Below are 27,102 nucleotides of genomic sequence, written 5' to 3' on the forward strand. Positions count from 1 at the left end.
CCGGACATTCCAGGTGCATGCCCTCAAATCATAGTCCTTATTTCGTTTGCCATGGTCGTCATCAAAAGGGGGGTCTCTCATCCGAGGCTGTGTGTTGTTTTTCATTACACCTTTCATATACATATTTAATACGAAAATATAAAATATGATACCCACATTCTTAGCATTCTGCACTCTAAAATAACTAATAACTTTAACTTGTTTGAGTTTATAATTAACCTACCTTCGATCAATAAAAACTATAAATGCCACCGTAATGTATGCCATCTGTATGTATGTAGGTAATAAATGTTAATATACAAGTACTTGTATCTAACTACATATGACTAATTGTGTAACTGATATGTAAGTAGCTATGAGCGTGTGTTTGCTAATAGTCGCATGCCGGCATAATCAGCAGTAACCGCAACAAACCCACTGACGTACTTTAAATGACCAGCGACGCCTAGGGGCGTTTATTGTCAAAGCAAATAAAAGTGAAAAAATGAATTCTGTAAATGGCGATAATTACTAAATGGCAAACAAGTCTTTCGTAAATTAATGAATTAATTGCATACATAGACAACATGTGCTGAAAAGTTGTAAACCTAACCATGAAAAAATGTTGTTTTTTAATGAGTGGTATTCCTCCAAAAAATATGCATCGAATAATGAATTTTTGAACAGTGGTCTAATATTGGTCGCGGGAAACCTGGGAACGAGGAAATAGTTTCTCGGAGCGAAACCCGGTGATATTTATATTTTATGTATAAAACCACAGAAATCAGAGAGTACTGCAATCGTAGCTTGTATGTACAAGGTCTGTCGCAAAAGAAACAGGACTGTTAAAAAACAACAAAAAAATAATATTTTTCAAAAGTTATAACGGGTGATTTTTTTGAGGTTAGGATTTTCATGCATTAGTATTTGACAGATCACGTGGGATTTCAGACATGGTGTCAAAGAGAAAGATGCTCAGTATGCTTTGACATTTCATCATGAATAGACTTACTAACGAGCAAATCATTGAATTTTATTACCAAAATCAGTGTTCGGTTCGAAATGTGTTTCGCGCGCGTGTTTTGTTCAGCGATGAGGCTCATTTCTGGTTGAATGGCTACGTAAATAAGCAAAATTGCCGCATTTGGGGTGAAGAGCAACCAGAAGCCGTTCAAGAACTGCCCATGCATCCCGAAAAATGCACTGTTTGGTGTGGTTTGTACGCTGGTGGAATCATTGGACCGTATTTTTTCAAAGATGCTGTTGGACGCAACGTTACGGTGAATGGCGATCGCTATCGTTCGATGCTAACAAACTTTTTGTTGCCAAAAATGGAAGAACTGAACTTGGTTGACATGTGGTTTCAACAAGATGGCGCTACATGCCACACAGCTCGCGATTCTATGGCCATTTTGAGGGAAAACTTCGGACAACAATTCATCTCAAGAAATGGACCCGTAAGTTGGCCACCAAGATCATGCGATTTAACGCCTTTAGACTATTTTTTGTGGGGCTACGTCAAGTCTAAAGTCTACAGAAATAAGCCAGCAACTATTCCAGCTTTGGAAGACAACATTTCCGAAGAAATTCGGGCTATTCCGGCCGAAATGCTCGAAAAAGTTGCCCAAAATTGGACTTTCCGAATGGACCACCTAAGACGCAGCCGCGGTCAACATTTAAATGAAATTATCTTCAAAAAGTAAATGTCATGAACCAATCTAACGTTTCAAATAAAGAACCGATGAGATTTTGCAAATTTTATGCGTTTTTTTTTTTAAAAAAGTTATCAAGCTCTTAAAAAATCACCCTTTATTTTTTATTCAAAAAAGTTTCCTTGTGCATCGATACAGCATTTAGCCCGGCCAATTAGCATTTCAAATGAGTGTTTAAGGTCATTTTTCGAATTGCTCTTGAGAATATCGCTCGTCGCCTTTTGGATAGCTGAAATGTCCTGAAACCAGTGTCCTTTCATGGGCAAATGAAGTTTTCCAAATAGGTAAAAACCGTAGGGTGCCAGATCAGGTGAGTGATTAATGGTTAATATGGAGTTTTTTGTCAAAAAATCAGTGACAAGCGTCGACCGATGACACGGCGCATTATCGTGCAACAGGCGCCAGGACCCTGCCTCACGGTATTGTGGTCGAGCACGACGAATGCGTGACAAAAGACGCTTCATAACACCAAGGTAAAACACAGCATTAATCGTTTGGCCAGGTGGGACGAACTCTCGGTGTACAATACCCTCGGAATCGTAAAAACAAATCAGAACTGCCTTTATTTTTGACTTCTGAAGACGACTTTTTTTCGGTGATGGCAGAGGTCCTCACGACCTTCTTGGAATCGCTTAAACCAGGCACTGATCACCATAAACTTGTTTCATAATTTGAAATGTTTCAGTACAGGTTTTCCCAAGTTTAAAACAAAATTTAATATTTGTCTTTGTTCAAAATGCATTTTACGACCGATGACCAAAGGCTGCTGTCTCTTTTTGATCGATAATCTCGATTGTAGTTATCCAATTGTCTTAAAATTTTTGCGAAATGTCAACAAGAGATCAAACTGTTTATTTCATATACCCACCAGTAGGTGGCGCCACCAGAAACAGTTATATTTAAAAAGTTCTGTATCTTTTGTGACAGACCTTGTAAGTTAGGTTATTGTTAGGTTAATCTGTTAGGCCAATAAGCCACGCATAAACCAGTTTTGGTCCTTTGCGATACCAGATGGAGTTCAGTTGCTAGGTCTATGATGATGACTACTCCTCCTTTAGGATGACTACACTTAATTCGGATTTCCGTGAGGACCCCAGATAAACCGTAGTCTTGGCAATACAGAACAAGTGCACAAGAAATGCTCCATTGTTTCGCTGGTGCCCTGCTATAGTGGTTCGGAATCTTATGCTGTATGCCTAACTCTGGGCAGTATATTCGCACACCAACTCCATCGTCTATATTCGAGTTATCCGTTTAGATGTTTAGAGTGTTGCACATAGTGATATACCTTTACGCCAGCCATATTTTTCTGTGTTTTCTTTAAACCTTCTTTCCCAGTTGAAAAGTAAGATCAAGTCGAGATGAAGTCGGTGTTTTCCCAACCGCCATTACCCATCGAGCGGTGCCTGAAGGTTCTGTATGTAAATTCTCCTGCAGCCTGTATATAAGTGATTACAATAAATTTCGCACACAAAAAGCTTACTTTGTCCAAAAAAAAAATTAATTTAGAATGCAAAACTTGTCTTTTTAACAGCACTGAATTTCGGAGAGTAGGAAAATCTGTTAAAAATAGATTTAGAAACCTTTTCGTGCCAAAAACATAACAATTAGTCAGCAACCTCAAGGCTGAGCGAAAAAAACGCTTATACAAGGTAAAAAAATATAAATTTTTTCAAATGCAAAATTTTGCAATTATGGTATGTATTCATGCGAAGATAGCAAAAAACAAGTATTTAAAAAACAGATGCCACTTCTTGATTGAGATTTTTGCTTTCTCGCTTGTGCGTAGTATTTTAAATGGAGCAAGATGTTTCTAAGTATGTAAGCATCTTAACTGCGTTCTCTGAAACAAATTTCATTTTTGTACCATTTATACAAACATAGATATATATACCAACAATTGATAGCAACTTGAAGTGCCTTCAAACGGCGTGACGTTGGCGTTAAAATGCAATTGCTGTTGCCAAAAAAACAAAAAAAAAAACACAAAGAATACACCAAAAAAATAAAAACAAAGCCACTATGCGAAATGAAAAAGCCATTGGTCCAATAGCGTTGCCACATGTCGCTCCAAAGCACCAACACGCCAGCCACGTACAAGCATAAAAGCGAAGCTGCATGCAAGTAAATTCTTTAGAGAAAAATTACTTGAAAACAACAAGCAGAAATGTATGTAATATGCACATGTGTGTTAGTGCGAACTCCCTTGACCCCACACACATACATTGCAAGCGTTTGAGTAGTTTCATGTGTTGTCTGTCCGTGCTACACAGCAGCTCAAAAAAGAAGACATAAAAAAACAAGAGCAAGCACTAAAAACAAAAACAAACAAGATATCAAAAAAGCCGGAAAGTTTAGTGTAGCTTGCTTGGGACACACGCTCAAAGCCGAAAATTAAAAAACAAGAAAAAAAATCAAAAACACACAGATTTCATTCGTCTCGGTTGGGTGCTTCGCTCACTGATGTTTGTTTCGCATTGTCGAAAACTATTATTAAAGCAAGAACAACAGCAAAAAGCATTGCTCTGCACAACGCACTCCCCGATGATTTGTTTATACGTCACCTCAGCATTGCTGCTCCGACAATAGTCACAAGGTCGAGTGGGTTTTGGCAACGGCCAGTCTGCTTGTTCTATACATGTTTAACATATTGTTATGTATGTATGTACATACATTTATATATGTATGTATGTATATAGCAGTTTTTAGCATAAATTTGCAGCGGTTCGCTAATTTTCCTAATTCATTTGGAGGTTACGCCGATGATTCAATTTTGTTGGGAAAATTTCTCACTCTCGCTTTCTGTCTCTCTTAAACTTGAAGGAGGCTTATAAGTTTTCAAATAGAAGCGGCGATCAACTTATATTGCAAATTGATTGCTTGAATTGTCTTACTCTTGGATCTCCTTTTCTTTAATGAAAACTGATGTTCCTTCTGTCATCTAATGTCTTATTCACATACAGATTTAGTACTAAACTTTACAATTCAAAGAAAGTAATATATTATATTCTCAACACTAAAAGCCTATTATTAAGAAATTAATTCCCAAAAAACCCATCTTCAGCTACAAAAAAAAGTAGTTAAACATATATGTAAATACCATTTTTTAATTAATTCAATTTCACTGGCCAAAAGAATTGCTTTTCAGCTCTAAGCAACATGTTTTACTTGTTGTACCGGTTTCACCAAATTCCCTTCTCTCTTTTTATATTTTATTTTGTTTTATATATTCGTATGTATATAGTAAATATGTATATAAGAAACCGCAGAATAATTAAAATGTTAATTAGACTACGTCAGATTTTGGCACCCAAACAACAAAAAAATTCAGCTATTAAGTTCTTGTTTAATACAACAAGAACACAATATAGTAAATTAAATCCAAAGATTTATAAACAACACAAAATCAGTTGCAAGCAAAAACGACACGAAAATTTATTTTTGAAAGCAATTGAGGGGCTATTTGAGTGCTTGTAACGAGAAACAATGAAAACTTGCTGATATCGATATTATGCATTTGTTTCCAAATATAATGCAGGAAAATGTTTTCTTTTGAAAAGTTAAAAATTGTAAAATTGATATTTAATGTGATTTTTGGTTATAAATTATTCTGCATAAAATTAATATATCCGAAGATTAATGTTATACTTAAAGAAAGTTCAAATTTTTTAAATTAAAAATCAATAATTTCTATTCGAAATTCAAAAACAAAAATATGTGGTCGACCATGCATTTTTATTGCAGATAACATTGGGAAACAAAAAAATAGTAGGACCATCCCCATTGGAAAGAAAGCATAAAATGATTAACATGATACTAATAGTGAGAAAAAATAAGGTGTCAGTATCCGAGGTCAGGAAGAGGGAGAATGAATTATTCTTAATTCATCTATATACTTGTACTAGGGGATTCGGCCACTCGTTGCTGTGGTATACTTTTTATACTATTATTCATGTAATAAGCTATTCAATACAGTGAAAATATTATTTGCGAATAAAAGCGAAAACGTTTTTGTCGATATAAGAATCCAAGGGATTTTACTTGAGGTTTAATTTGAATATGTTTATAGAAATAAGTTTTATTAAAAAAAAAATAACGAATTTAATTCTGCTTTCTCAATGTCTGCTTACCAGCCTTTCTGTTCAGTTAATAGAGTTGTCCGCTTAATAGATTGTATTTAATAAACATCAACAATATACATGGCTAATGGAGATGTCCAATTAATAGGGCGTCCATTTAAAAGAACTTTCACTGTATCCTTTACTTATGAATTGTTTTAACTATCCTATCCTCTAAGCTGGGTCGAACTGGACTCTGTGTGCTAAATTTTACTAAAATCGGTTGAGTAGTTTAGGAGTCCATCGCGGACAAATAACGTGACACGTACTTTTTATATATAAAGATATACTTTCGTAGTATCAGCTCTTTAGTGTGGAGTGTTTTTGCATTTTCTAAGTAAATTTATCGTAGTAATGTGTATATATATTTTAATACCATAAGAAAGTACAGATTTCAGTAAAGAACACGTCTACCGGCTTTACTAAAAAATCTGAATTACGAACATGATAATTTTCGATTAAAAATTAGAGTCCTTTTTCTATATTAGGTCAAGATAAAGTAAACAAAAAGTAACTTAAATATTACAAGAAAGGCTGGGCTAAATTATCTCTGAATTTCAATTAAATACAAGTATCTCAGACATTGACCGATATTTCAAGTAACAAGTCAATTATATTTACTGGGGTACAAATATTCGGTATCTAAGGGTTTCAACAGTCTCTGTTGAATTTGAAGAATTTTTGTTCATAAGGTGGAATATTCTGAAGGGATTATTCGTGCAAAGTTGTATCACGTTATATTAATTTCTTTTTGATTTGTCTACCAGAAGGTTGAAAAAACATTTCAAATTTTGTTATATCGGAAAAAGGCGTGGTTTCAGACCAATTTCGTTAATTTTTCGCACTGTGAAATATGAATGCGAGAAGAATGTTATGTGGAAAATTTGGTCAACGTTGGTCGAGCAGATACTGAGTATGTGATTTTAGTAAAAAGTGGGTGATGCCATAACAATCCGACATTTGTGACCACCCTCATGCCATAATGGTGTGATATAATTACAATATTTTCTCACCGCCAAATTATTATTGTTCTAAGTTGTGCTAAGCTAAGCAGCTCTTCCTTTATTAACTGCATTATATAATAAATAATTGCTACTTCATTGCATGCATTTTTTTGTTATTTCCTTTATTACATACATACATACATACTTCCTGTGTATTTAGTATTTGTTTAATTTTTCAGCCGTTGTTGCGTTCTCAATTGATTATTTGTTTATAAAACTAAGCACGCAATGAATGCCTACCATGTATGGAAGGTGTAAGCGCTCATTAGCTCAATTAAATTGTACTTTTTTCGAAGATGCTTTTTCATGTGGGTACATGTAGACATAAAAAATACCTGTACAAGCACGCGCTGAGAAATTTAAAGGGCAGATGACAATGATTTTTCAGGGTGCTTGACTTTGAGATTTATTTCTTGTACCTTGCAAATTTAAATTTCATCGTTTATATTCATTAAATGCGTTGGCACCCTGTTGTGGTAGATTGTCAAAAGAGTTGTCAGCTGTCAAGTTGAATGTCAAATTGCTCGTACATTGTTATTTGTATGTACAATATTTTACTTTAAAATGCTTATTAGAATGAGGAAATAATTTTTTATGAAGAAATACATATACTTAACTGATCATGAGACTAAGTTTCCCATGTAACAAAAATTAATTTTAAAACTTAATGGAAAAAAGTAATTTCAATAATGAAAAAAATTGGTTACTTAAAACCTTAATTTAGAACTTGGACGAAGGAAAAAAAACTGAAAGTTGGATTTTTGGCAGACATTTTTACAAAAAAATTAAAATTTCAGGAAAAATTTCGCGACAAATTTTTTACAAATAGTTGTAGTCGAAAAAAATTCTTCGTCCAAGTCTTTAAGAATTGTATATCAAAGATTTTTTTTAAATTTCATGAAGATCGGTTGAGTTGTTCTCGAGAAATCTAGCCAACTGACTTTAAAAACACAATTTCGAAAAAGACGCGCTTAAGGTAATAGTCTGGTAACTTGGGTTCAAAAAACCGAAATTTCTTTTTGCTTAATTTAAGAATATTTCTGACAGAAATTCGAAACATTTCGGGAGTTATAACGAGTTTCTTAGAGCGAAAATAATAATAGTAATAAAATATTACATTTTTTCAAATAAATTTTTTTTTATATTTTCAATATGTAAATAAAAACACTTTAAATATTCAAGATAACTCATTTTCGTTTTCCTATAAAAAACCACCCTCCAAAGAAGTCATGAAAATAGGCATAAGTTACCAGACTACTACCTTAAAGACGGCGCTCTTGGCCTAGCTGTATCTCCGAAACTATTATTCGGCTCAACTTGAAAACTTAGGACAATATTATAGAGGTGTTGTAAAATATGAAACAATAAAAAACCCCATAAACTCTAACCCATGTCACCCATGCTCACATTTGAAGAGATTTTTTTAGAGTTGTTTAAGAACCTTTTTTTTCAGAGTACCATGCGAAAATAATATTCTCTTTGTTACCCCTGTTAATAAACTTGAATTACTTGAAGTTTAAATACGAAGAAATTTTAGTCAATTTGTCAGTCAACTTGTCGAAAAGGATCAAAATTATTTGCTAGGTGAAGAGCTGTCTGAATTGAACCAACTTTCTCTACGGAAAAATTTTACAACGATTGAAATGAGTGGAAAACGTGAATAGAACCATTTTTTTACTATTTCATAAACTCCCAATTGATGCTTACCATAAACATAGTCTTGAAATTCGAAAGCAAATATTTCGATTTTAGAAGCTTTAGGAGAAATTTTCGATGTCGATATCTAGAAAAAAACTGGTTTTGTTTTTACTCAGAAAAAGTATACGTCAACCTTGTGCTTATATATTCTAGCAATACCGACACTTTAATTGGCCTGGTTATGTTAAAAAGCAAGTTTTTAGGAATTAAAAATATGTATTCTTCAAATCTTAGGTTATTAATAACCTTGCTGACTGGGCTGCAACCGTTTTATGTAGAAAAATATGTTTGTATTCTTAAGCATTTCAGATTCCGGAAGGCAGCAGCTTCAATTGAATAACACATTTATATACAATTTTTTTCTCCCAACCGTTTTAGGGGCCAAGTGAGTAATTTATTAAAAGTACAAAACAAATGAAAATTTAAATCGTGTTTTATGTCTTCTTCAAATATTGACCTTGAATTGCAGCTAAACACTTACATTTTTTGCTTATTTTACCGCAATTGTATAGAACGGTAGTTATAAACAAATTCCGAGCAAACATTTCGAGATTCAATAACAATTCATAAATTCAAGAACCTGCTGTGAATCTCTCAATTTTTACCTAATAAAAAAGAATTTTTTAAGATTTCAAATTGAGCAACAAAATTAACACAATATTTTCAAATGAGCAAACAAATTACTTTTTTACAAACAGAAAACGTATTTATGGCATTTTGAGCGAGCCAATCAAATGCTGAATTTATTTAAATACATATTTATTTTGGGCATTCCCACAAATAACAATCATTAGTTAAGTATAATTTAATTTTATTACTCTGTATATCGAAATTTATTACTTTACTAAAACTTGTTAATCTCTTCAGCACATAGAGAATATAATTACTACTTACATATATACAACTATATCCATATTTAATTATATATGTGAAGCCACAAGCTCCTAAATAAATTGTAATTATTAATTATTGCAATAAATCTGTCACAATTAACACGATATTTACTTATTTAGCATATGCTGGGCACACCCAGTAGGAAATTTAAGCCGGAATTATGAAAGGTTGACATTGGGGGAAATTTGCTTATATACTGAAATTGATATCAAAGCATTTTCGACTTTCAATATGTAAAGGTTATTTTATTTTGTTTCTTATGTTAATGTGAGATTTCGAACAACGTTAATGAAGTGCTCTAAAACTTTGAATCTAAGTACAATCTTCTGTGAAAGCTTTCGATTTCATGTAAACCACAGAGTCTCACCTACAAGTTTGATGTCTGCGGTTTATTTCCTTAACTCTTTATGAAAATAAAACACGCAGAAAAACATGCAAAAATTTAACCGAATTGAAAAAAATTAATATTCGCCTTAAATTATGGCATTTAATTTCTCTCACGGGTTAAATAACAATAACTAATTATTTTGACCTCCATACGCAACGACAACAAATTTTGAAAAGTCTACAAACAAATTGTTCATATACATACATACCTGTATAACCACACCAATATATGGTATACATATAGCGTCTGGACCTACATACAATATATGTAAATATTTTATGTATACACTTGGCCGCATAAGTCTGCGTACAGATAATTATTATTGAAGAAAAGTATTAAAAAATAATAATCTAGTGGGATATCCTTCTCTTTTGATTACTTCTATAAAACGTTTGGTCATTGAATCCACAAGTTTCGCTGTAACTTCTGCCGTTATTTTGGCTCATTCCTCCATTATACTTAATAACCTTGAGCATACTTCTTGATATTGTATTATGACGTGTTTTCGGGTTTTACGCTCTAGCAACTTCCATAAATGCTCAATGGGGTTTGGAGGCGTTCACAACTTGTTTTTTACATTATACAAAAGCCAGAGCTTCACATTTTGTGAGGTATATTGGGAGTCGTTATCTTGTTGAAACCAAAAACTGTGTTCCAACCCCAGTTGCTGAGGACTTTGCAGAATATTATTTTTCAAAATTTGTACATATAATCACTGGTTCATTATGGAGTCCATAAATGTGAGGTTTCCAGCACCGTTGGCAGCCATACAGCCTCAATTCCGAAGAAGCAAAACTTGCTCTCGGCCCTAAGTGTAACTCTATTCCAATATTCTGAAGGCTTTGAAACATATTCATTCGCGAAATCCATCCATTTCTGCCTATTCGCTTCCGAAATATAGGGTTTCTTACGGGCTACTCGACTATCGTATCCAGCCTTTTTCAAAGTTCAACGAATTTTTGAATAGGTATAAATAAATTTGTGTTTAAAGTTATTTTTACGATTTTATTAGCGCTGTACGCAGTTTTATGCGCGCAAGTGTATGTATATTTTATGTGAAACAGAGTGTCAATGGCCAAAATTGCAAGACTGTCAAAGAATGAGCAAAATAAAAAGCGCGATATCGTATGCATACATACATTCATACATATGTTTATGGCTATATATGTACACCAATTTTTAGTCAGTATAACAAATTTGGTTTGCTGCCTTATTGAGTGGAAGCAGAATTTGTTGCGAACTTAAAGCAGGCAAAGAATTCATTCTGCTGGCAATGCGAATTTCGATATCAATAAAATACTAAAATTATATGTGCTATGCTATACATATATGTGTAAAAATATACATATATAGAATCAGCTCACTTACTTTGTATACAACGCCACCACAAGGCAAAGAATTAATGCTATGTTCACATTACAGCAGAAGTGCTTCATTCTGTAAACTTTAAATGCTTTATCATCCAAAAATTTTCTCAATCAAGCAGCTGAAACTTAAATTATATCCACAGCTGTCTAAATGACTAGCATTCTACATTTTTCAATCAACATTTTAACAACCGGTGATACAAGAATACGGTATAAATTTAGTCAGTGGTATCAAAATCATTCAAACGAGTGTTTGATGGCTAAAAGAACGTTTGGAGAGGGTATACCCATTTTAGTACCAACCCGATACTATAACACTTCCAAAAATGTTTTTTAGATTTTCCTTGCAATAATCAATAAATATAAGGTATAAAGACAATCGGTAGGATGAAAATTCGCATATTTCAATACATAGATATTCATAAATCTATAAGCATATTTTTTTCCTAAAGAACACCTCTTCTATGACCTCATTCCAAAATACTTCTTGACTGCACAGGCCATTGATCGACAAGTGGCTGCAGCATATGCGCTTATAAGTGTTGATATGTGCCGACATCTGTATACAACTAGATAGCAATGAGTGGCAACATTCAATTTTTTCTGTAATGAGCGATTGCAGGCATGCATTGCAGTTGTCATAACTGTTTGCAAGCGAATTCATTGATTCGAAACAGATTGAATACATTAAAATGCTGATAAGTTTTTACGATCTCCTGTGCCAATGAAAGCTAGAATTTGCCAAATACCGATAGGGGATCAGATACTTTTGGAATGATTGAATATTTCTTAGAATGGTTAGCTTAGAATTTAAATATAATTCATCGAATTTAACGACAAAAAACTTTCAAATAATTTTTTTTTTTAGTTCTTAGTTTTTTTCGAATTCGCTTGGAAACTAATTTTAATGTGAAAAAATCTTAAAATTTTTGTTCGATAAAATTTTATGACAAAATAATTTTTTCAGGGTAACGCCTTCGAATATGAGTTATATTATATGCTTTAAAATTCGGGAATATTTCGACTCTTCTGCAATAGAACTTAGAGTAAATTTTATATTGAAAGTAGAATGTGGAAAATATAGAATATTTATAAGATATACTATACATGAATATGTCTCCACAAATCATACAAGTTCATGATCAGATCATATTCTGAAACATCTGTGAGAAACCAAAAAAAACTCGCCTCAATAAGAGGAAAAATTGTTAAAAATACTCAAACTTAATATTTTTCGAAGAAAAAAATTTTTTTCAAGAAAAATTTTTTAGGAAAATTTCAAGAAAATTTTTTTTCAAGAAAAATTTTTCAGGAAAAAAATTTTTTTTTTTTGAAGATATTTTGAATTTTTTTTCAAGAAAAATTTTAAATTTTACAAAGCCTTCTTCATAACTACTTTCTAAGAGATATTTTTTCGTTAATTTTTAGTTTGAGTAATAATTGTATATAAAATTTTGTTATACAGTGAAGCCAATCGCTCGCATAACGCTTTTCTGAAATAACTCAGCGATACTAAACTCTCCCGCAGATATTTCTACTGAGGGCTGTGCTAAGTTTCAGACTACCAGACTCATGCTAAATTTAGGTGAGCGCATGAGATGTAAAATCAGCAGTGCTCACGCTCGCATGTATCACTCGAGCACTCGTCTGAGCATAAATAAATATTTGACTTTTGTTCGACGCAAGACAACAATAAATATGTATATACTGCCGTACAAACACACCCACAACGACTTACAGATGTATGCCGAAGCAGATATTGCAGATAAAAGATACTTTTCTGCACGATCGCTGTTTGAGGAATGATGAAAAACACTCGTGTTCTACTCGTCTCTGTACCCACCTTTGCCGTCGACGTTTTTGGTGCAGCACCAATGAAAGTCGGATGCTGTCTTTCAAGTAGTTCTCGGAAAAGCCGCTATAAATTACGCTGATACGAGTGTTTTGTAGTATTTTCAACTCGCGCAAAATCACACAAAGAAATTTTATAATTTTTGTATTTATTAGGTTTCGCGCGTTGCGTTATTTCACTTTGCTTTCAGCACGCCGACGAGCTGCAACGAGGAGCTTCTGCAGCGCACACTTTTCCGCAGTGCGCCGAGTGATAAATAACGGATTGCTTTTTTAACACTTGACCTTTTTTCTTGCTGAAATTTACCGCGCCCTCTACACACACATACACACCCATACACAATTATATATATTTATTCGTTATGATTTTTGGTATTTCGTTTGCGCGCTTTCGTGTAGCGTTGTTAACGCTTCGTCTTGCCTTTTCGCACTGCTCGCAGCGCTCACCGTTCGGATCATGACACGCGAATTCTTTCTCACATTTTTATGCTTGGCACAACAGACAAAGTGGCTTTTTTGTTGAATATCTGGGTTCTCTCATTTATTTGCACGGCGTCTGGCCATTGATGAGCGCCACAACCTGTTTGGGCAGATCGGTGGGTTTTAGGTAGTTAACGGGTTGCCACGCTTATACTCGTTAGCTGTTTCAAGCGTTAACAATTTGGCACAAAATGTGTTGGTTCTGTGCAATCTTAATAAACATTGATAGGTTGTCAAAAATAACGGTTATTTAAATTGAGGAAGAAAAAGAGCATAGGTGATGATTAGCGTGGATTTAATTAGTTTTCATTATAAAGTCAAAGCGATTAATTATTTCCTAAGCTTTTGCGAAAATAAGGGCAACTGATACTTTATTGATCATTGTTGCCTCGGCCGAAGTGTGCCAAAAAAAAGTTATAACAGGAATAAATACTAACTTCGGAAGCACAAATCACACTTTACCAATAAAAAATATTCCTTACAAAGCGTTTATTCCAATAGTTCAGTTTGTATGGCAACTATGCTAAAGTGACTCGACATCATAAATTTTTTCGGAAAATGCACCTTTGATCGAGACAATAATGTATGGCAAATTTCATATAGATATCTTGTGGGAGCAGATCTTGTTCGGTGGTACTTGATTTGCAGAGATAATACTTCTACATTATGGCCACATTCCGAAGCATATAATTTGTGTTAGTCTGTCATCACGGGTATTGTAACAATCTAGTATTTACTCACTTATGTCTCGCTGCTTTTCAACTCCTTAACCTCCATTTCTCATTTTAAAAAAATAGATTTGTATACATATATGTATATTAGAAGATATTCGCTGAAAATTTGATGTTGACCGGAACAAATCCATGGCGGACGATGCCTTTGATGTCAAAAAAGACTATGAGCATCGTTTTCACTTTGGATTTGCTCATTCTTTCGGTCTTCATGAGCGACCTTTTCCCTGGCCTCCAAAAAGCTTACTAAAGCAAAATCTAGGTGAGCCTGCTTGATCACATCAAACATCTCTGTCGCAGTTACCGAGTTTCATCGCCTACCTCTGCTCTAACGAACGCTGCATTTTAGGCTTCCACCACTCACAGCAACACATCGCGCGAAAATGTTTGTTCTGACTCTCCAGGTGCTTCAGGAGACAACTGACGAGCCACTCGTTCGTTAGCTAAGAACGCCCAAAACCAAATCCAGTCGGTGCGCTCACGCTCCGAAGTACAGTCGCAGCGGATTAAAATCAGTCCTATTACTTTCCGGACAAATCCTGTATATATGAAACGGTTTAAAAGACGTATTAAAACAGGAAAAACGTTCAGCTTTTTGGAGAGAAAAGAAGTTAGCGAAATTTTAGATCATATCTCAAAAACTGAAGGAATAGTTCGCGTGTGTATTCGACTCAGCTCGTCACGGTGATCATTTAAATATATATTTTATTGTGGCAAATTTAATATGCTCTAGTCAGTGTATAAAAATATTTCAAGGTGATAGCAAGTTAATAAAATAGTTATTACTTAGAACTTTCATGACCTCAATATAACTCAATATATCTTGTTCAGGGTATAATAAACAGAAAATAAAAATAGGGACACCTTAAAGTTTAAAAAATTTTGGATGACCCTAGTATTTAATTATACTTTAATCAGCCCAAAATTCCCCATGAAATATTTTTAAACCGCATGTTTCTATTATAACTGATAAGCAAACTTGCCTAGTGAAAAACTTTTTTTCTTTAAAATAAAGAAATGAGCTTATATATTTTAAGCTTTTGAACGCATAGTTATGCATATTCATACATATGTACATATGTAAATGTATATTTGAATTATCCAAAACTTTTACTTACTTGATGAGTCAGTTCTCTATATCTTCTTCTTCTCAATATAGTAGTATATAAATTCATACAAGCGTGCGTTTGCGCATGCGTTTTTACATCTTGCTTATAAATTCGTTATGTTCGGCGTATGAGTCAATAACATGTGGGATTGCCTGATTAAAAATTTAAATGAACGAAAAAACTCCAATACTATACTTGAGTACGAGCAAAGTTCAAGTGCGATGTTTTAAATATAAAAATATTACACACCAAGTTGAGTCAGCGCATTAAATTGACATAATATGTTACACACTATAAATACATATATACTTAAACAAAGTTCAATTATTTGAACTTTTATTTAAATGCTGTTATCGCTTTTGCCTCTGGACTCACGTACTAGTCGACCATAGCAACCATATTATTATTAAATTGGCACTATAGACGGATAAAACGGACCATTACTATGCCAACTAAATGTTGCTAATCGAAAAAAACTTATAATTTAATATTGATTATTACAGTTTGGAGGGAAATCGGTGTTTTAAACATTTAGTCATAGATTCGTCCTCTAATAAGTTTAATCTTCGTAACGCCAAAATGCGCAAATGGGAATAAAAGACCAATTCCTTCAGACTTCCTCACTTTTTAAGAGATAAGTCAAGCATCAACGAAGATAACGAAATAGCACTCGCATTAATAGTGCCTTCAATATGTGGGGTATCTGATCTGAAATTATGAGGCCGGGCGGAGGCTTCGCCCAAAAACATATCCTCTTGGTGGTCAGCATAACAGACGGAGGATTCATCTAAGATCAAAAAAACAAATTTTATCGGTTAGTAGATGAGTATAGAAAATGATTGATCGAAGCATTTGAAAAAAAAAATTCGAAAACTCGCAAAGAGTATGAGAGTATGAGAGTTTACATATGTATATACATAACATCACTTTTCATGAGTTTACAGGCGAAGGAAAAACGGTAGATTAGAAACCACTCAAATTTTTTTGTTTATTTTTTGTTTTATTTTTCCGAAAATTAAAATTTTGTTGATAAATGTTGTGACGCCCAAGAATTAATCACATAAATTAAAAAAAACAATGAAAAAAACCAACAAATATGAGCACGCCTATGATTGGCTTAGCTATATCCATGCTTACATATGTACATATTTAATCTACAAAAGTCAATGCCAGAGTTTGTTAATGAACATTCTCTAGCTTAACATAAAGATAGGAGTTGCACTCTGTCATTTCAGTTAATATTAAGACGCTCTCTGAGTATTTTTTTCATATGCCGCTTATGCGCTCACCAATTATAAACACATATAAATCAAATGGTTTGAGCGCCATCTGTGTTTGATTATCAGCAAAGAGCGGGAATGTAAATAGCTGCTTTTACTCTCTCACCGTCATGTTCATAACTGCATATAAGAGCATTGTTTGAAGCTACTTGTTAGCTAAGCGTGCTAAGGTGCTTGAAGAAATACGAAGGTATTTTGGCGCCACAGGTTCGAATCTCAGCAGAGTCACTTTCTAACTTACGCGGATAATTGCAGGTGTTATATACGAAGTTTTTAAAATAGGAACCAGTGAGTTATAATAGTAATTATATTAGAATGCGATTTATATTGGCATAATGTACCAACTGAATTTCATTTGAAATTCGTCCATGGCTGGTTCATTTCCACATAGATCGTAGATAAAATTTAGAGTCGTTCTCTCTGCTGCTACATTTAGTTCATAAATGATAGTGTTATGAGAATTTCCCAACATTTATTTTTAATTAATCTCAATATACCAAAATATTTTGACTTTTAAAAAATATGAACAAAAATACAGTAATAATAACGCAACTTAACATGCGAAGGAAAAATCTTGCGACTGATATGCTAAGAGGTCTCTAGGGTGAAGTCTTTGGGATGCTATGATTACGAATTTCAGTTCAAAAATTGTTCATCAAGTACAGCTGTTTTTGCCATTTTGATAAAAGGTGATGGTTTGACCTCTACACTCCTTGAACTATTGTAAATTAAGGGCTTAAATGAGTTTCCTCGGGTAAAAAAACAAAAATTCCGAAAATAAAAAAATATATATTTTCAACTCGGCCACCCACTCCTTACAGGATAATCTAAAGTGAAGAAAAAAACTTCTTTTAGTTAAAACTTGGACGATGGAAAGAATTGGACTTTTGACAGATATTTTTACAAAAAAATTAAAGGTTTAAATGAAAGTCTAGAGAAATCTTGCCAACCGACTTCAAAACCACAGTTTCGAGAAAATCATGCTTAAAGACGGCGCACTTAGCCTAGCTTGTCTCGAGCACACAAATTTTCTAGGCTACATCTCCGAAACTATTACTCGAATCAACTTGAAAATTAGAACAATATTTTAAAGATGTTGTAGAATTTTATTTGACAGAAAAAAGAGTTCGGTTTTTTGAAACGCGTAAACCCATGTTACCCCTTAATGAAATCATAAATGTATGAAATTTAATTTGTAATAAAAATAATTTATATAATTAATAAAATTTTAATAACTAATATATAAATTAAAATCGCAATTTTCTTCTTATATTTTTAGCAACCACAAATTTTGTGGGGAAATTCACGCAGAGTGTCCGTCGCATTGTACAAGATGTCAAGGACGAGGGAGCGCCAAGTAAAAAAAATAACATTAGACACAATTTTTGTTTAAACTTTAAATACTTGCAGGTGGCATGACACGCGACGAGGTAATCGATACGAATGAACGTTTAAGAGCATTACGCTTGCGGCTGGAGGAGTCATATGAGACGGCTAAGAAAGCACTTATAACGCTTATGAATAAATATGGCGATTCGAAGAGTCAACGTAATGTGTTCCAGCGTTATCCAATGCTAAAGTTGATGATAAAAGTGAGTAGAAATATTTATAATTCAAAAACAGAGATTCCACCACATTTTGAAAAAAAAAAAAAATTTTATTGCAAAAAAAAAAAAATTGAATTTGATTTTAAAAAATTTTTTTCTTATTTTTTTCAGGACGTTATACGCTTAGAGACGCAATATTGGACGCTGATTGACATACCCAGGCAGGAGAAGCAAGAGACCGTACCCTCATATGTTATGCGTGCTTGTGCGATTATGGAGAAGACACAGAAATCCGGTGAAGGTGTGAAGACTTCAGCCAAATTGGCCGAGGAGGCAGCGGAGAAGCGCGAACGCATGGAGCGTTTGGAAGGTGAGTGCGTTGTTTTTGGTGTATTTTTTGTTTATAATGAAAAGCGCGTTGTTTACAGTTATGACCACCGCACAAATCGAACACGAGAACACACAACTCATAAATGATTTATATCGACTGCTGAAAAAATACTTGGGTCTGCGGCATTTAATCAGAGTGCTCAAGGTGAGTGGAAGCCGTAAATATTTATCGAAATGTGTGAAAATACAATAACAACTTTTAGTATAATACATAATTTGGTAGAGTTCAAATGTTTGTCCATTAACGCCATTAATTTTCAAATATTTATATTCATAAGTCGTTGTTGTTATGTTCCAGAAATTTTACTTTAAATTAATATTTTTGGAGTGTATATACAAAAATCTTCCGATAAGACTTCCGTAATTTTTTTCGGTACAACGCCATGGCATAAATTTGGTTTATTTGTTGTTTTGTCGGAGTATGCATTAATTTGTTTGTACAGAGGCCATTTTCTGCTCGAAATGTCTTGGAAAGTACATTTGCTCGAACGCATATTTAATTATTTTACTTTGATCTATAGCCATATATAGGTATTTATATGTATATATGTATATGTACAGTCTCTCAATCGAGTGGCAATAGGAATTTTGTGTACCTACTACCGATCTATCATTTTGCAGTTTTGCGCCCAGGTAGCTCATTCCATCGGGTGGGAATTTCCTTATCATGTGAAGGCCAAGATCTTCGTATAGACAATGTAAAGGTTTCTTAATTTTGAAACAGTTTTGAGGTATTAGGCGTACACCCTGCATGGAAATTTCGTCCACTATTTCATTGCCCTCGATGCCTTCGTGGCCCGGCAATACTTTCCACTACTGCCTTGCTTACCAAGACACTTCTGGCTAATATGCGTTACGTGGTTCCTACCTTGATTGCTGCTAGGCCGTTTAAGTTGATGTTGACTCTGGAATTTTCTACAGGTGCAGTAGAGACCAGCTCTGCGGCTTTCCCAATAGCAAAACCCTCAGCTAGAAATATACTGCAGTGCCAAACCGCCAAACCGCCAAACCGCTGTTACCCACCAAGCTATGCCCGAAGGTTCTATATGTAAATTTTCCTGCAGCCACAAGTCGTTCCGCCTATTTTGCTACGCAGTACGCGAAGAGGATTATAGGTGACAGTTTTAGTACAAGTTCAATAGCGAACGTTGGAATTGTTATTAAAGCTCCCGTTCTGCACAGCGCAGCTGGCCTCTGATCCCTTTCCATCGCCTTCCTGTATGTGGACTACTATACGCTTGTACACCATATTACTGCACTGTAGAACAGAATTGCTCTTACAATTACTGTGTAGCAACAGTGCATGAGAGAGAGGAAAAGTCCCCGAGCATATGTACATACAATATAAAGCATTGCTAGCCTTTCTCACTCTTTCTTTTACATTGTGCTTCCACAGCAGTTTGCTGTCCGAGACTATCCCAACATACTTGATGCGGTCGTTGAGAGAGAGTTGTGTCCTATTTATCCATAGCGGAATTTTGTGTTTTCTTTTGAAACAAGCGAAACCGTTTTCTCCGGGCTCAACCCCAGAAACGCTTGCGAAGTCCAGTTCGGGACTGTATTGGGACTGGTGGTCATGATACCGTTAATGGTCTGTAGACACCTACCCAATATTAAGATGTCAATGTCGTCTGCATATGCCACGCCTTAGGGACTTTGCCGTCCATGAGATAGCACTCTATCTTGGGCAGTACATCTATAGGTTCTTTCGTCATTCTAGAGTCGTTCCTTTCTTCTCTTATTTACACCTGTTGATTGCTTCACAGGCATAATAATAATATATTTGATGAAAATGTGATATTCTTTTTCAAGTTATACTCCTGCAATTAGAAAAATTGGTGCTAAAAGATGTCGTCCGTAATCACAGTCACAAAATGGCTCCAAAAAGTTGAATTTTCGTAAAATTTGTCTTTCTTTTCACCTACCAAGTGACGATTTTTGATCAGTGATCTGATAGATCATAGTATGGAGCTGTAGACTATGAACAATATTATTCAAAACTTCTCTTTTGGCTTCTAGCAGCACTAAAAGGTCATGGTTTACTGAACATATGACAAGCAAAACAACAACTATAACTAAGAATTTCTCAGAATTAGAATGGATTATTTGTGAGATCAGATTTTTTTTTTTTTTTTGCGAATTTTACGTTATATTTCTAGGTTTTATTTAGAGAGATTAAAAGTAGTTCTTTATAACAATAGATTAAACAACTATACTATCAAAAGTCAAATAAAAATTGTGCACTTTATCTATTTGCAGGAAGATTATGGCAGCTCCAAAATGTATCCGATTTTCCCGCGTTACACAATGCTCAAAGACATGATCAAAGGCATCATGCACGATCCGGACTACATGGAAGTTTGTCATGAAATCAACAACTGAATGGCGCATTAAAAGCTAATAGATGAAATAAACAAAAAGTAAAGCTATGATAGCTATTGCATGTAAAATGTCAGCTGAAGCCTATAAGTAGGTGCACACATACACTAAAGAGGAAAAATATGTAGCAAAATACAAGAAAACAAGAAAAACAGAATATTTAGATAAAATTTTTATGCGAAACCAAAGCCAAAGCAAATAGCCAAGTAATAAATGGAATTAGTAAGGCAAATACATATACTTGTATGTGTGTGTGTAACTAAATTTCATAAACTTCAGCGTTTAAAGCGGTTCGTAAGGCTTAGACTTTAAGTTAAATTATTAAATAAATGAAACAAGTATTAAATTACATTAAATGGCTTTATAAAGCAGTTCACTAGCCAACATAAGTACTTAAAATGTAACAATTTATATACAAACAAATCAACAAACAAAAACAACTTACCAAACAAGAATTTAAACTATTTTCACTTGTACCTACATACATACACACACATAAATAGAAGAGAAACAAACTGAACACACATGCGCACATACACGGCAACATAAACTTATGAAATATATGTACATACATACTCATGTTCATAAACTCATATATTCGTATATAACTATATATGTCTGTATATATGTATGCGTGTGAGCACAATTATTGCCTTTAAAGCAAAAATATCACCCGAAGCTTGCCACAGCGTTATTTACCAAACAAAATGCCAAGAATTCGAGCATTCGATAAATTGTTGTGCAAAGGACAGGCATTACAAACACAAGCATGGATACACACACATAGACTCATGCAAAAAAAGTTAGTAAAAATGTATGTGTGTATATAAGTTGAGCACTAAAGGTAACTACTTCCAAGTACCAACAAATTATACCACCGAACTAAGAACTACTGTAAACAGAACACCACCAATTACATACAAGCACACAAACACACACATGCATGCACGTATAAACCTTGCGATGGCATGTCGCAGCTATAAAATACAAACAGTAAATATCAACAGACACTTTTGCAACTATAAATGTGCGCTTAAATTGCTTTCTTAAGAATTTACAACAAACTACATCGCCTACAATAACAACAACAACACAATTGCTAAGTATCACAACTGGCTTCTAGCTAGCACACATATACATACATATATGCTACACACCTATACACATACATACATACATACATATATACAACACATTGATCGTTTTATAGCTAGAAACTTAGATGTGTGCGTATATGTAGCAACAATTAAATTTGTACCGTTATTTTACAAATTTACGATAACTCAAAACAACAAACAACACAAATTCAAAACATAAAACAGAGAAAACACGCTTTTTATAGCCAAAATTGCTGCAACAACAACACGAACTTAGCAACTTAAGAATGTACATATCCTACAGTGCGTCATAAAAGTAAACGGAAAACGCGTTAAAGCATAAATTAAAGTGGCAAATAAAACAAAAAAATAAGAATACAAAATATACAAACAACAAGAGTAATAAACCGAACAAATAATTTCTATACTTTGAGCCTGAAAACAAACTATTTGAAGTGATTAAACACTTGAAACACACAAAACATACAAACATAGATGTTTTAGATAAATATATGCAAAGTACACGAATGTCATATGAATATGAAAACTATACACATATGGTGAATATATATATCATTAACTATAGTTAGACAATATGCGGGAATTATTCCCGAAAAAACTAAAAAAAAATATTAGGTAAAAGTATATTTGTTTAAGCAGAGTAAATATAAAATTTAAATTTTTAAATTTAATTTAGTAAGTTTTTATTTAAAACTTTTTTTTTTAATTTTCAACTTCACCGTTTAATGCCATATATTAACTGGTTCCTGGTTTTGGCTTTTTTTCTCTACATTCCGTTGATTGTTCATTTCTTTGCATGTCAAACTCATAAACATACAAGTATATCTCATCGGCAGTTGCTATACGAGTATAATGCTCTTCATGAATGATCGGAATTCGCACGAATCATTCATCTCATTCATTTTCAGTCTTGTAAGGTACACATAAAAACTTAAAGACCGACTGAGCACTCTGTAAGTTTGAATTTGCTCCGAACAGAAAAATGAGTAAGTCATTTCGAAGTGCTTTACCTTTCTAGGGTTAATTCGCTAAAAAGAAGCAACTCTCACGGAACCAGCGGAATAAGTAAAGGGTGGGCCATCTAACGTTTTATATTTGAATTATCTATATTTCGACATTGGAAACGTCAAATACCATTCGGAAAGTAACAGATATTTAGTAAAAAGTCTAAAATTTACGAAATGGGTAACTATTCACTATTCTACAGTTCGCAGATTGGGCAGAAGATCGTTTGACCGAGGATGGTCAATTTGACCGAAAAATCATCTTTTCGGACGACGACCATTTCCACCTCGATGGTTACGTTAACAAGCAGAATTGTTGCATTTGGGGTACAGAAAACCCGCACGTAATCGTCGAGAAGCCAATACACCCAGCACGAATCACTATATGGTGCGGATTTTGGTCTGGTGGAATCATCGGCCCATTTTTCTTCGCAATGTTAACCGAATTTTTCTTCAATCAAATTGAAGAGGAAAACTTGAACAACATTTGGTTCCAACAGAACGGCGAACGCTACACTCAACCTTTTACGCCCTATCTTCGAAATTTAAAATTTTATATGGCCCACCCTATTCACAGGAGTAGTGTCTAATTTGTTCAAAAAGTCACCGTTTTTGCAGAAACTTCGCTGACAGCTTTCTATTTCTCAGTGGACTGCCACATGAGTGTCGTCTGTACTGCAGTTTTTCCCTTGTAACTATTTAAAAAGCAAGAGCAATTCAAGAACACATGTCGTGTGGCTCTTGGACACTCTGTAGACGTCGGGTAGTTCGGACTAATGTCATGTTGGAATCTTTAGAGGTAGTTTCTGAAGCACCCGGGTTCACTTAGTATTTGGATTATATGGAAATCCAGTTATACCTAGGTATGTCATCTGTGTGTCCACGAAGGGATGCCTGGTATCTTACTGCTGGGATGACGATTGCCACCGCTGCTGACATTATCCTCTAAAGATTATAAATTCGCTAAGCGTATGCTTTACTCTTCTTTTTTTTTTGTGGAGCTATGATATTATATACTTTTTGTTTCAGCACAAATTTTGTATTGAAATTTATGGTAGATATTTCATATTAGAATCATTGTAAATATTAGTTTTAAGAGCGTCGCACTCAAAGATATCGAGAAGATAAATTATCCATTTCGAGGTTCCCGACTTTTTTAAAGAAAAAATACAGAATTTTCAATTTAATGGGGAATGTTTACTGTCATTCGAAAGAACATTTTTGGCATTAATTTTTTGAGATTATCTCTTTAAAATATCGGCCATGGCTACGTCTCAGACGGTCCTTCCGTTGAGTACAAATTTCGATGACTCGTTCGAGCATTTTGACTGATAACTGGCGAATGACAGCAAATGTCGCCGAGATCACAAGCTTCAATTTCAGGCATCAAATAGTCGATAGTTATATTATTAGTATGTTTTAGATAATTTTTCATAAATCAGAAAACTATTTTCTTAATCCTAGTATCCATTCTTTATAAGTCCATAATGAAATTCATAAAAAACTAATTCTTTAGTAGTCATAATGATGATAGAGAATGTTGGGAAATTACAAAATTGTTTGAAGACAGATACTGAGAGTCCCATTTTGGTTCAACTTCTGTTTCGAAATTATTTAAATATATTTTTTTTTACTAAACACAAATACGCTTTAATAAATATCTCATGAAATTTGGTTTTTGTGACATGCGACATAAATTATTAGCTGCTCACGCATAAAAATTAAATAAGATTTGCAGCATTCTTACTAAGAAAAAATCAAAAATTATTGGAAAATATACAATACTATTAACTAGCTAAAATTTAAAGAAAGAAAAACTGAATAACTAAACCAAAATACGCATAAATTTAGCTGCATGCATACATGTGCATAGATGTATGTATGTATATACATATGTAATGGTACATTTGTATGGTAAATTTGTACAAAAATATTTATTTATACCACAAATACATAAATATTTATAAGATGACAAAAAATATGTGCTTACTCGAAGCAAGAAGTTATCAAAAAAAAGTTATCAAAAAAAGCTATAATCAAAATGAAGCAGAAAAAACAAAAGCAAAATAGAAAGCGTAATAATAGAGAAATTACAATTTCGCAAACAAAATAGAAAATAAATATTGGAAAATATGAAAAAATATTCAAATTATACGCTTACTTGAAAGAAACGCAGAGTTTTGATATGCCGTGATTTTGCATAGAAACAAAATAGAAACCAAACAAAAAGTATTAGTTAAAACACAAATTATATATTAAAAAAAAATATTAATAAAATTAAACGTACGCATATGTTGCATGCAATAAATTCTCAAACAAGAATTAAAATAAGCAAAAAATATAAAATTATTAAATATATAAAGCAATTGATAAAGTATTAAAGTTTGTAGGTTAATTTAGCAAAACTAGCATATGCATAACCAATAAATTAACCAACATAAATTGTATTAACAATCGTATTTTAAAAAGAAGCTTATATGTCAGCTTTAATTTGTAAAGCGCTTCTGAACTTTTGATATTTTGGAAAAACTATTAAAACTGTAAAGATGTACTAAATTTATAACTAGAAAGTGCACTGTCAACTAATTTTCGTAAAATTTAATTTTTTTCATTTCGTCGCCGAAAATGCAAAATTGAGTTTTTTATTTCTTACGATTCACTACATCATATTACATGTATGTATGCAGCATATGCATCCACTGTTAGATATAACCAATTTATAACCAATGTATAACCATTTTATAACCAAAACAATTTTTTTTTTCAATATGTCTGGTTTGTATTTATCGTTTTTCCTTCGCCTGTAAACTTTTAAGAAAAAAATTTTCAACTTCCGCTGTCAGACATAACCAATGTATAACTAATATGTAACCAATATATAACCAATTTATAACCGAAACTCAATTTTGGTTCATATGAGTGGTTTCCTTTATATTGTTTTTTCTCCGTATGTAAACTTATGAAAAGTCCTGTTACGTTGTTTTGCATTTTAGGTGACGATTTGTAATTTCAGTTTATTAATCAATATAAATTCGCAAGAGCTTTAGGAACTTGCAAGAATTATATTCAATTTTTAACAACAGTCTTAATAGCGGTAGCACGGCATTCTACTCTCTAAGAGATTCTTGCTTAAAGCTCTTATAAATTCTTTCCAATTTATTGCTAATTTTTTCTGGTTTTGTTTGAGTCTAATATGAATTTATTCCAACATGATCGTTGGTTTCAAAAATAACCGATTCTATGTTGAGAGCGGAGAGCTACTTCCTGAAAAGTCCTTGTTACTTTCGAACAAAACCAATTAGCAATACTTCGAAGATATAATGAAAGCTAATAATGTGAGTTATATACTCCTATTCCTACTATATCTGATAATTTGAGATATATACTGCCCTATCGCAGCAGAGGAGGGATTAATAGTATATGGTGGTGGTATGTATTCGGCTATAACCGAAAAGGAGAAGAAGTATGGCATCTACATATTTTTTTTTGCAAAAAGCGAGATTGTCTGTTTGAAGGCCATCCAGCAAAGAGTGGACTAATTGTGAACCAAACAAACTCTTAATTTAAATAGCGAGGTTTCAGAAGAGCTCCTCTTTCCGAAAAAAAAAATTAAGATCATTCAATAACCGAAGTATTTCAAAATTTTAAGATATATTATTTTAAATACCAAAAACGCTTATTATGATTTTTTTGCTTAGCAAATAACTAAAACCAATAACAATTTAAAATTGCTTTAAAAAAGTGAATATGGATTAATAGCTTTGAATTTAGAGCTTTCTACGATAAACTAAAAAGAAAGATACACTAAAACCAAAATCAAAACCAAATTCAAAAAAACACCTAAATGTGATTATGACTTAATTTCCTATATAGTAACACATGTCTTCGTTATTTAACAATTTTTATAAGAACTCGTACAAATAATAAACATATATACATTTATGTGAACATAAATATATCTATATACATATACACACGATAAAAGTATATATCTAGAACTATGACAACTCAAAATAGGGACTTTTGGAAAAAAACACTTACATACCCATCTAG

General features: G+C 33.3%; 2 protein-coding genes across 2 annotated transcripts in view; one reads left to right on the plus strand and one right to left on the minus strand.

Annotated features, from left to right (window-relative positions):
- LOC105234145 (uncharacterized) overlaps positions 1 to 13,445 on the minus strand; it is a 56,042-nt gene extending 42,597 nt beyond the window's left edge. The window contains exon 1 of the mRNA XM_011216422.4: positions 13,004 to 13,445. The gene's annotated coding sequence lies outside the window, so the exon portion shown is untranslated. The remainder of the gene's footprint in view (positions 1 to 13,003) is intronic.
- Positions 1 to 21,000, plus strand: part of LOC105234163 (uncharacterized) — a 67,907-nt gene extending 46,907 nt beyond the window's left edge. The window contains exons 2-6 of the mRNA XM_049448464.1: positions 17,891 to 17,968; positions 18,022 to 18,203; positions 18,330 to 18,528; positions 18,587 to 18,693; positions 20,808 to 21,000. Of these exons, the coding sequence (XP_049304421.1) occupies positions 17,891 to 17,968; positions 18,022 to 18,203; positions 18,330 to 18,528; positions 18,587 to 18,693; positions 20,808 to 20,930 (689 nt within the window). The 3' untranslated portion in view covers positions 20,931 to 21,000. The remainder of the gene's footprint in view (positions 1 to 17,890; positions 17,969 to 18,021; positions 18,204 to 18,329; positions 18,529 to 18,586; positions 18,694 to 20,807) is intronic.
- The last annotated feature ends 6,102 nt before the right edge of the window (positions 21,001 to 27,102 follow it).

This window comes from Bactrocera dorsalis, chromosome 2, assembly GCF_023373825.1.
Source record: "Bactrocera dorsalis isolate Fly_Bdor chromosome 2, ASM2337382v1, whole genome shotgun sequence".
NCBI lineage: Eukaryota > Metazoa > Arthropoda > Insecta > Diptera > Tephritidae > Bactrocera > Bactrocera dorsalis.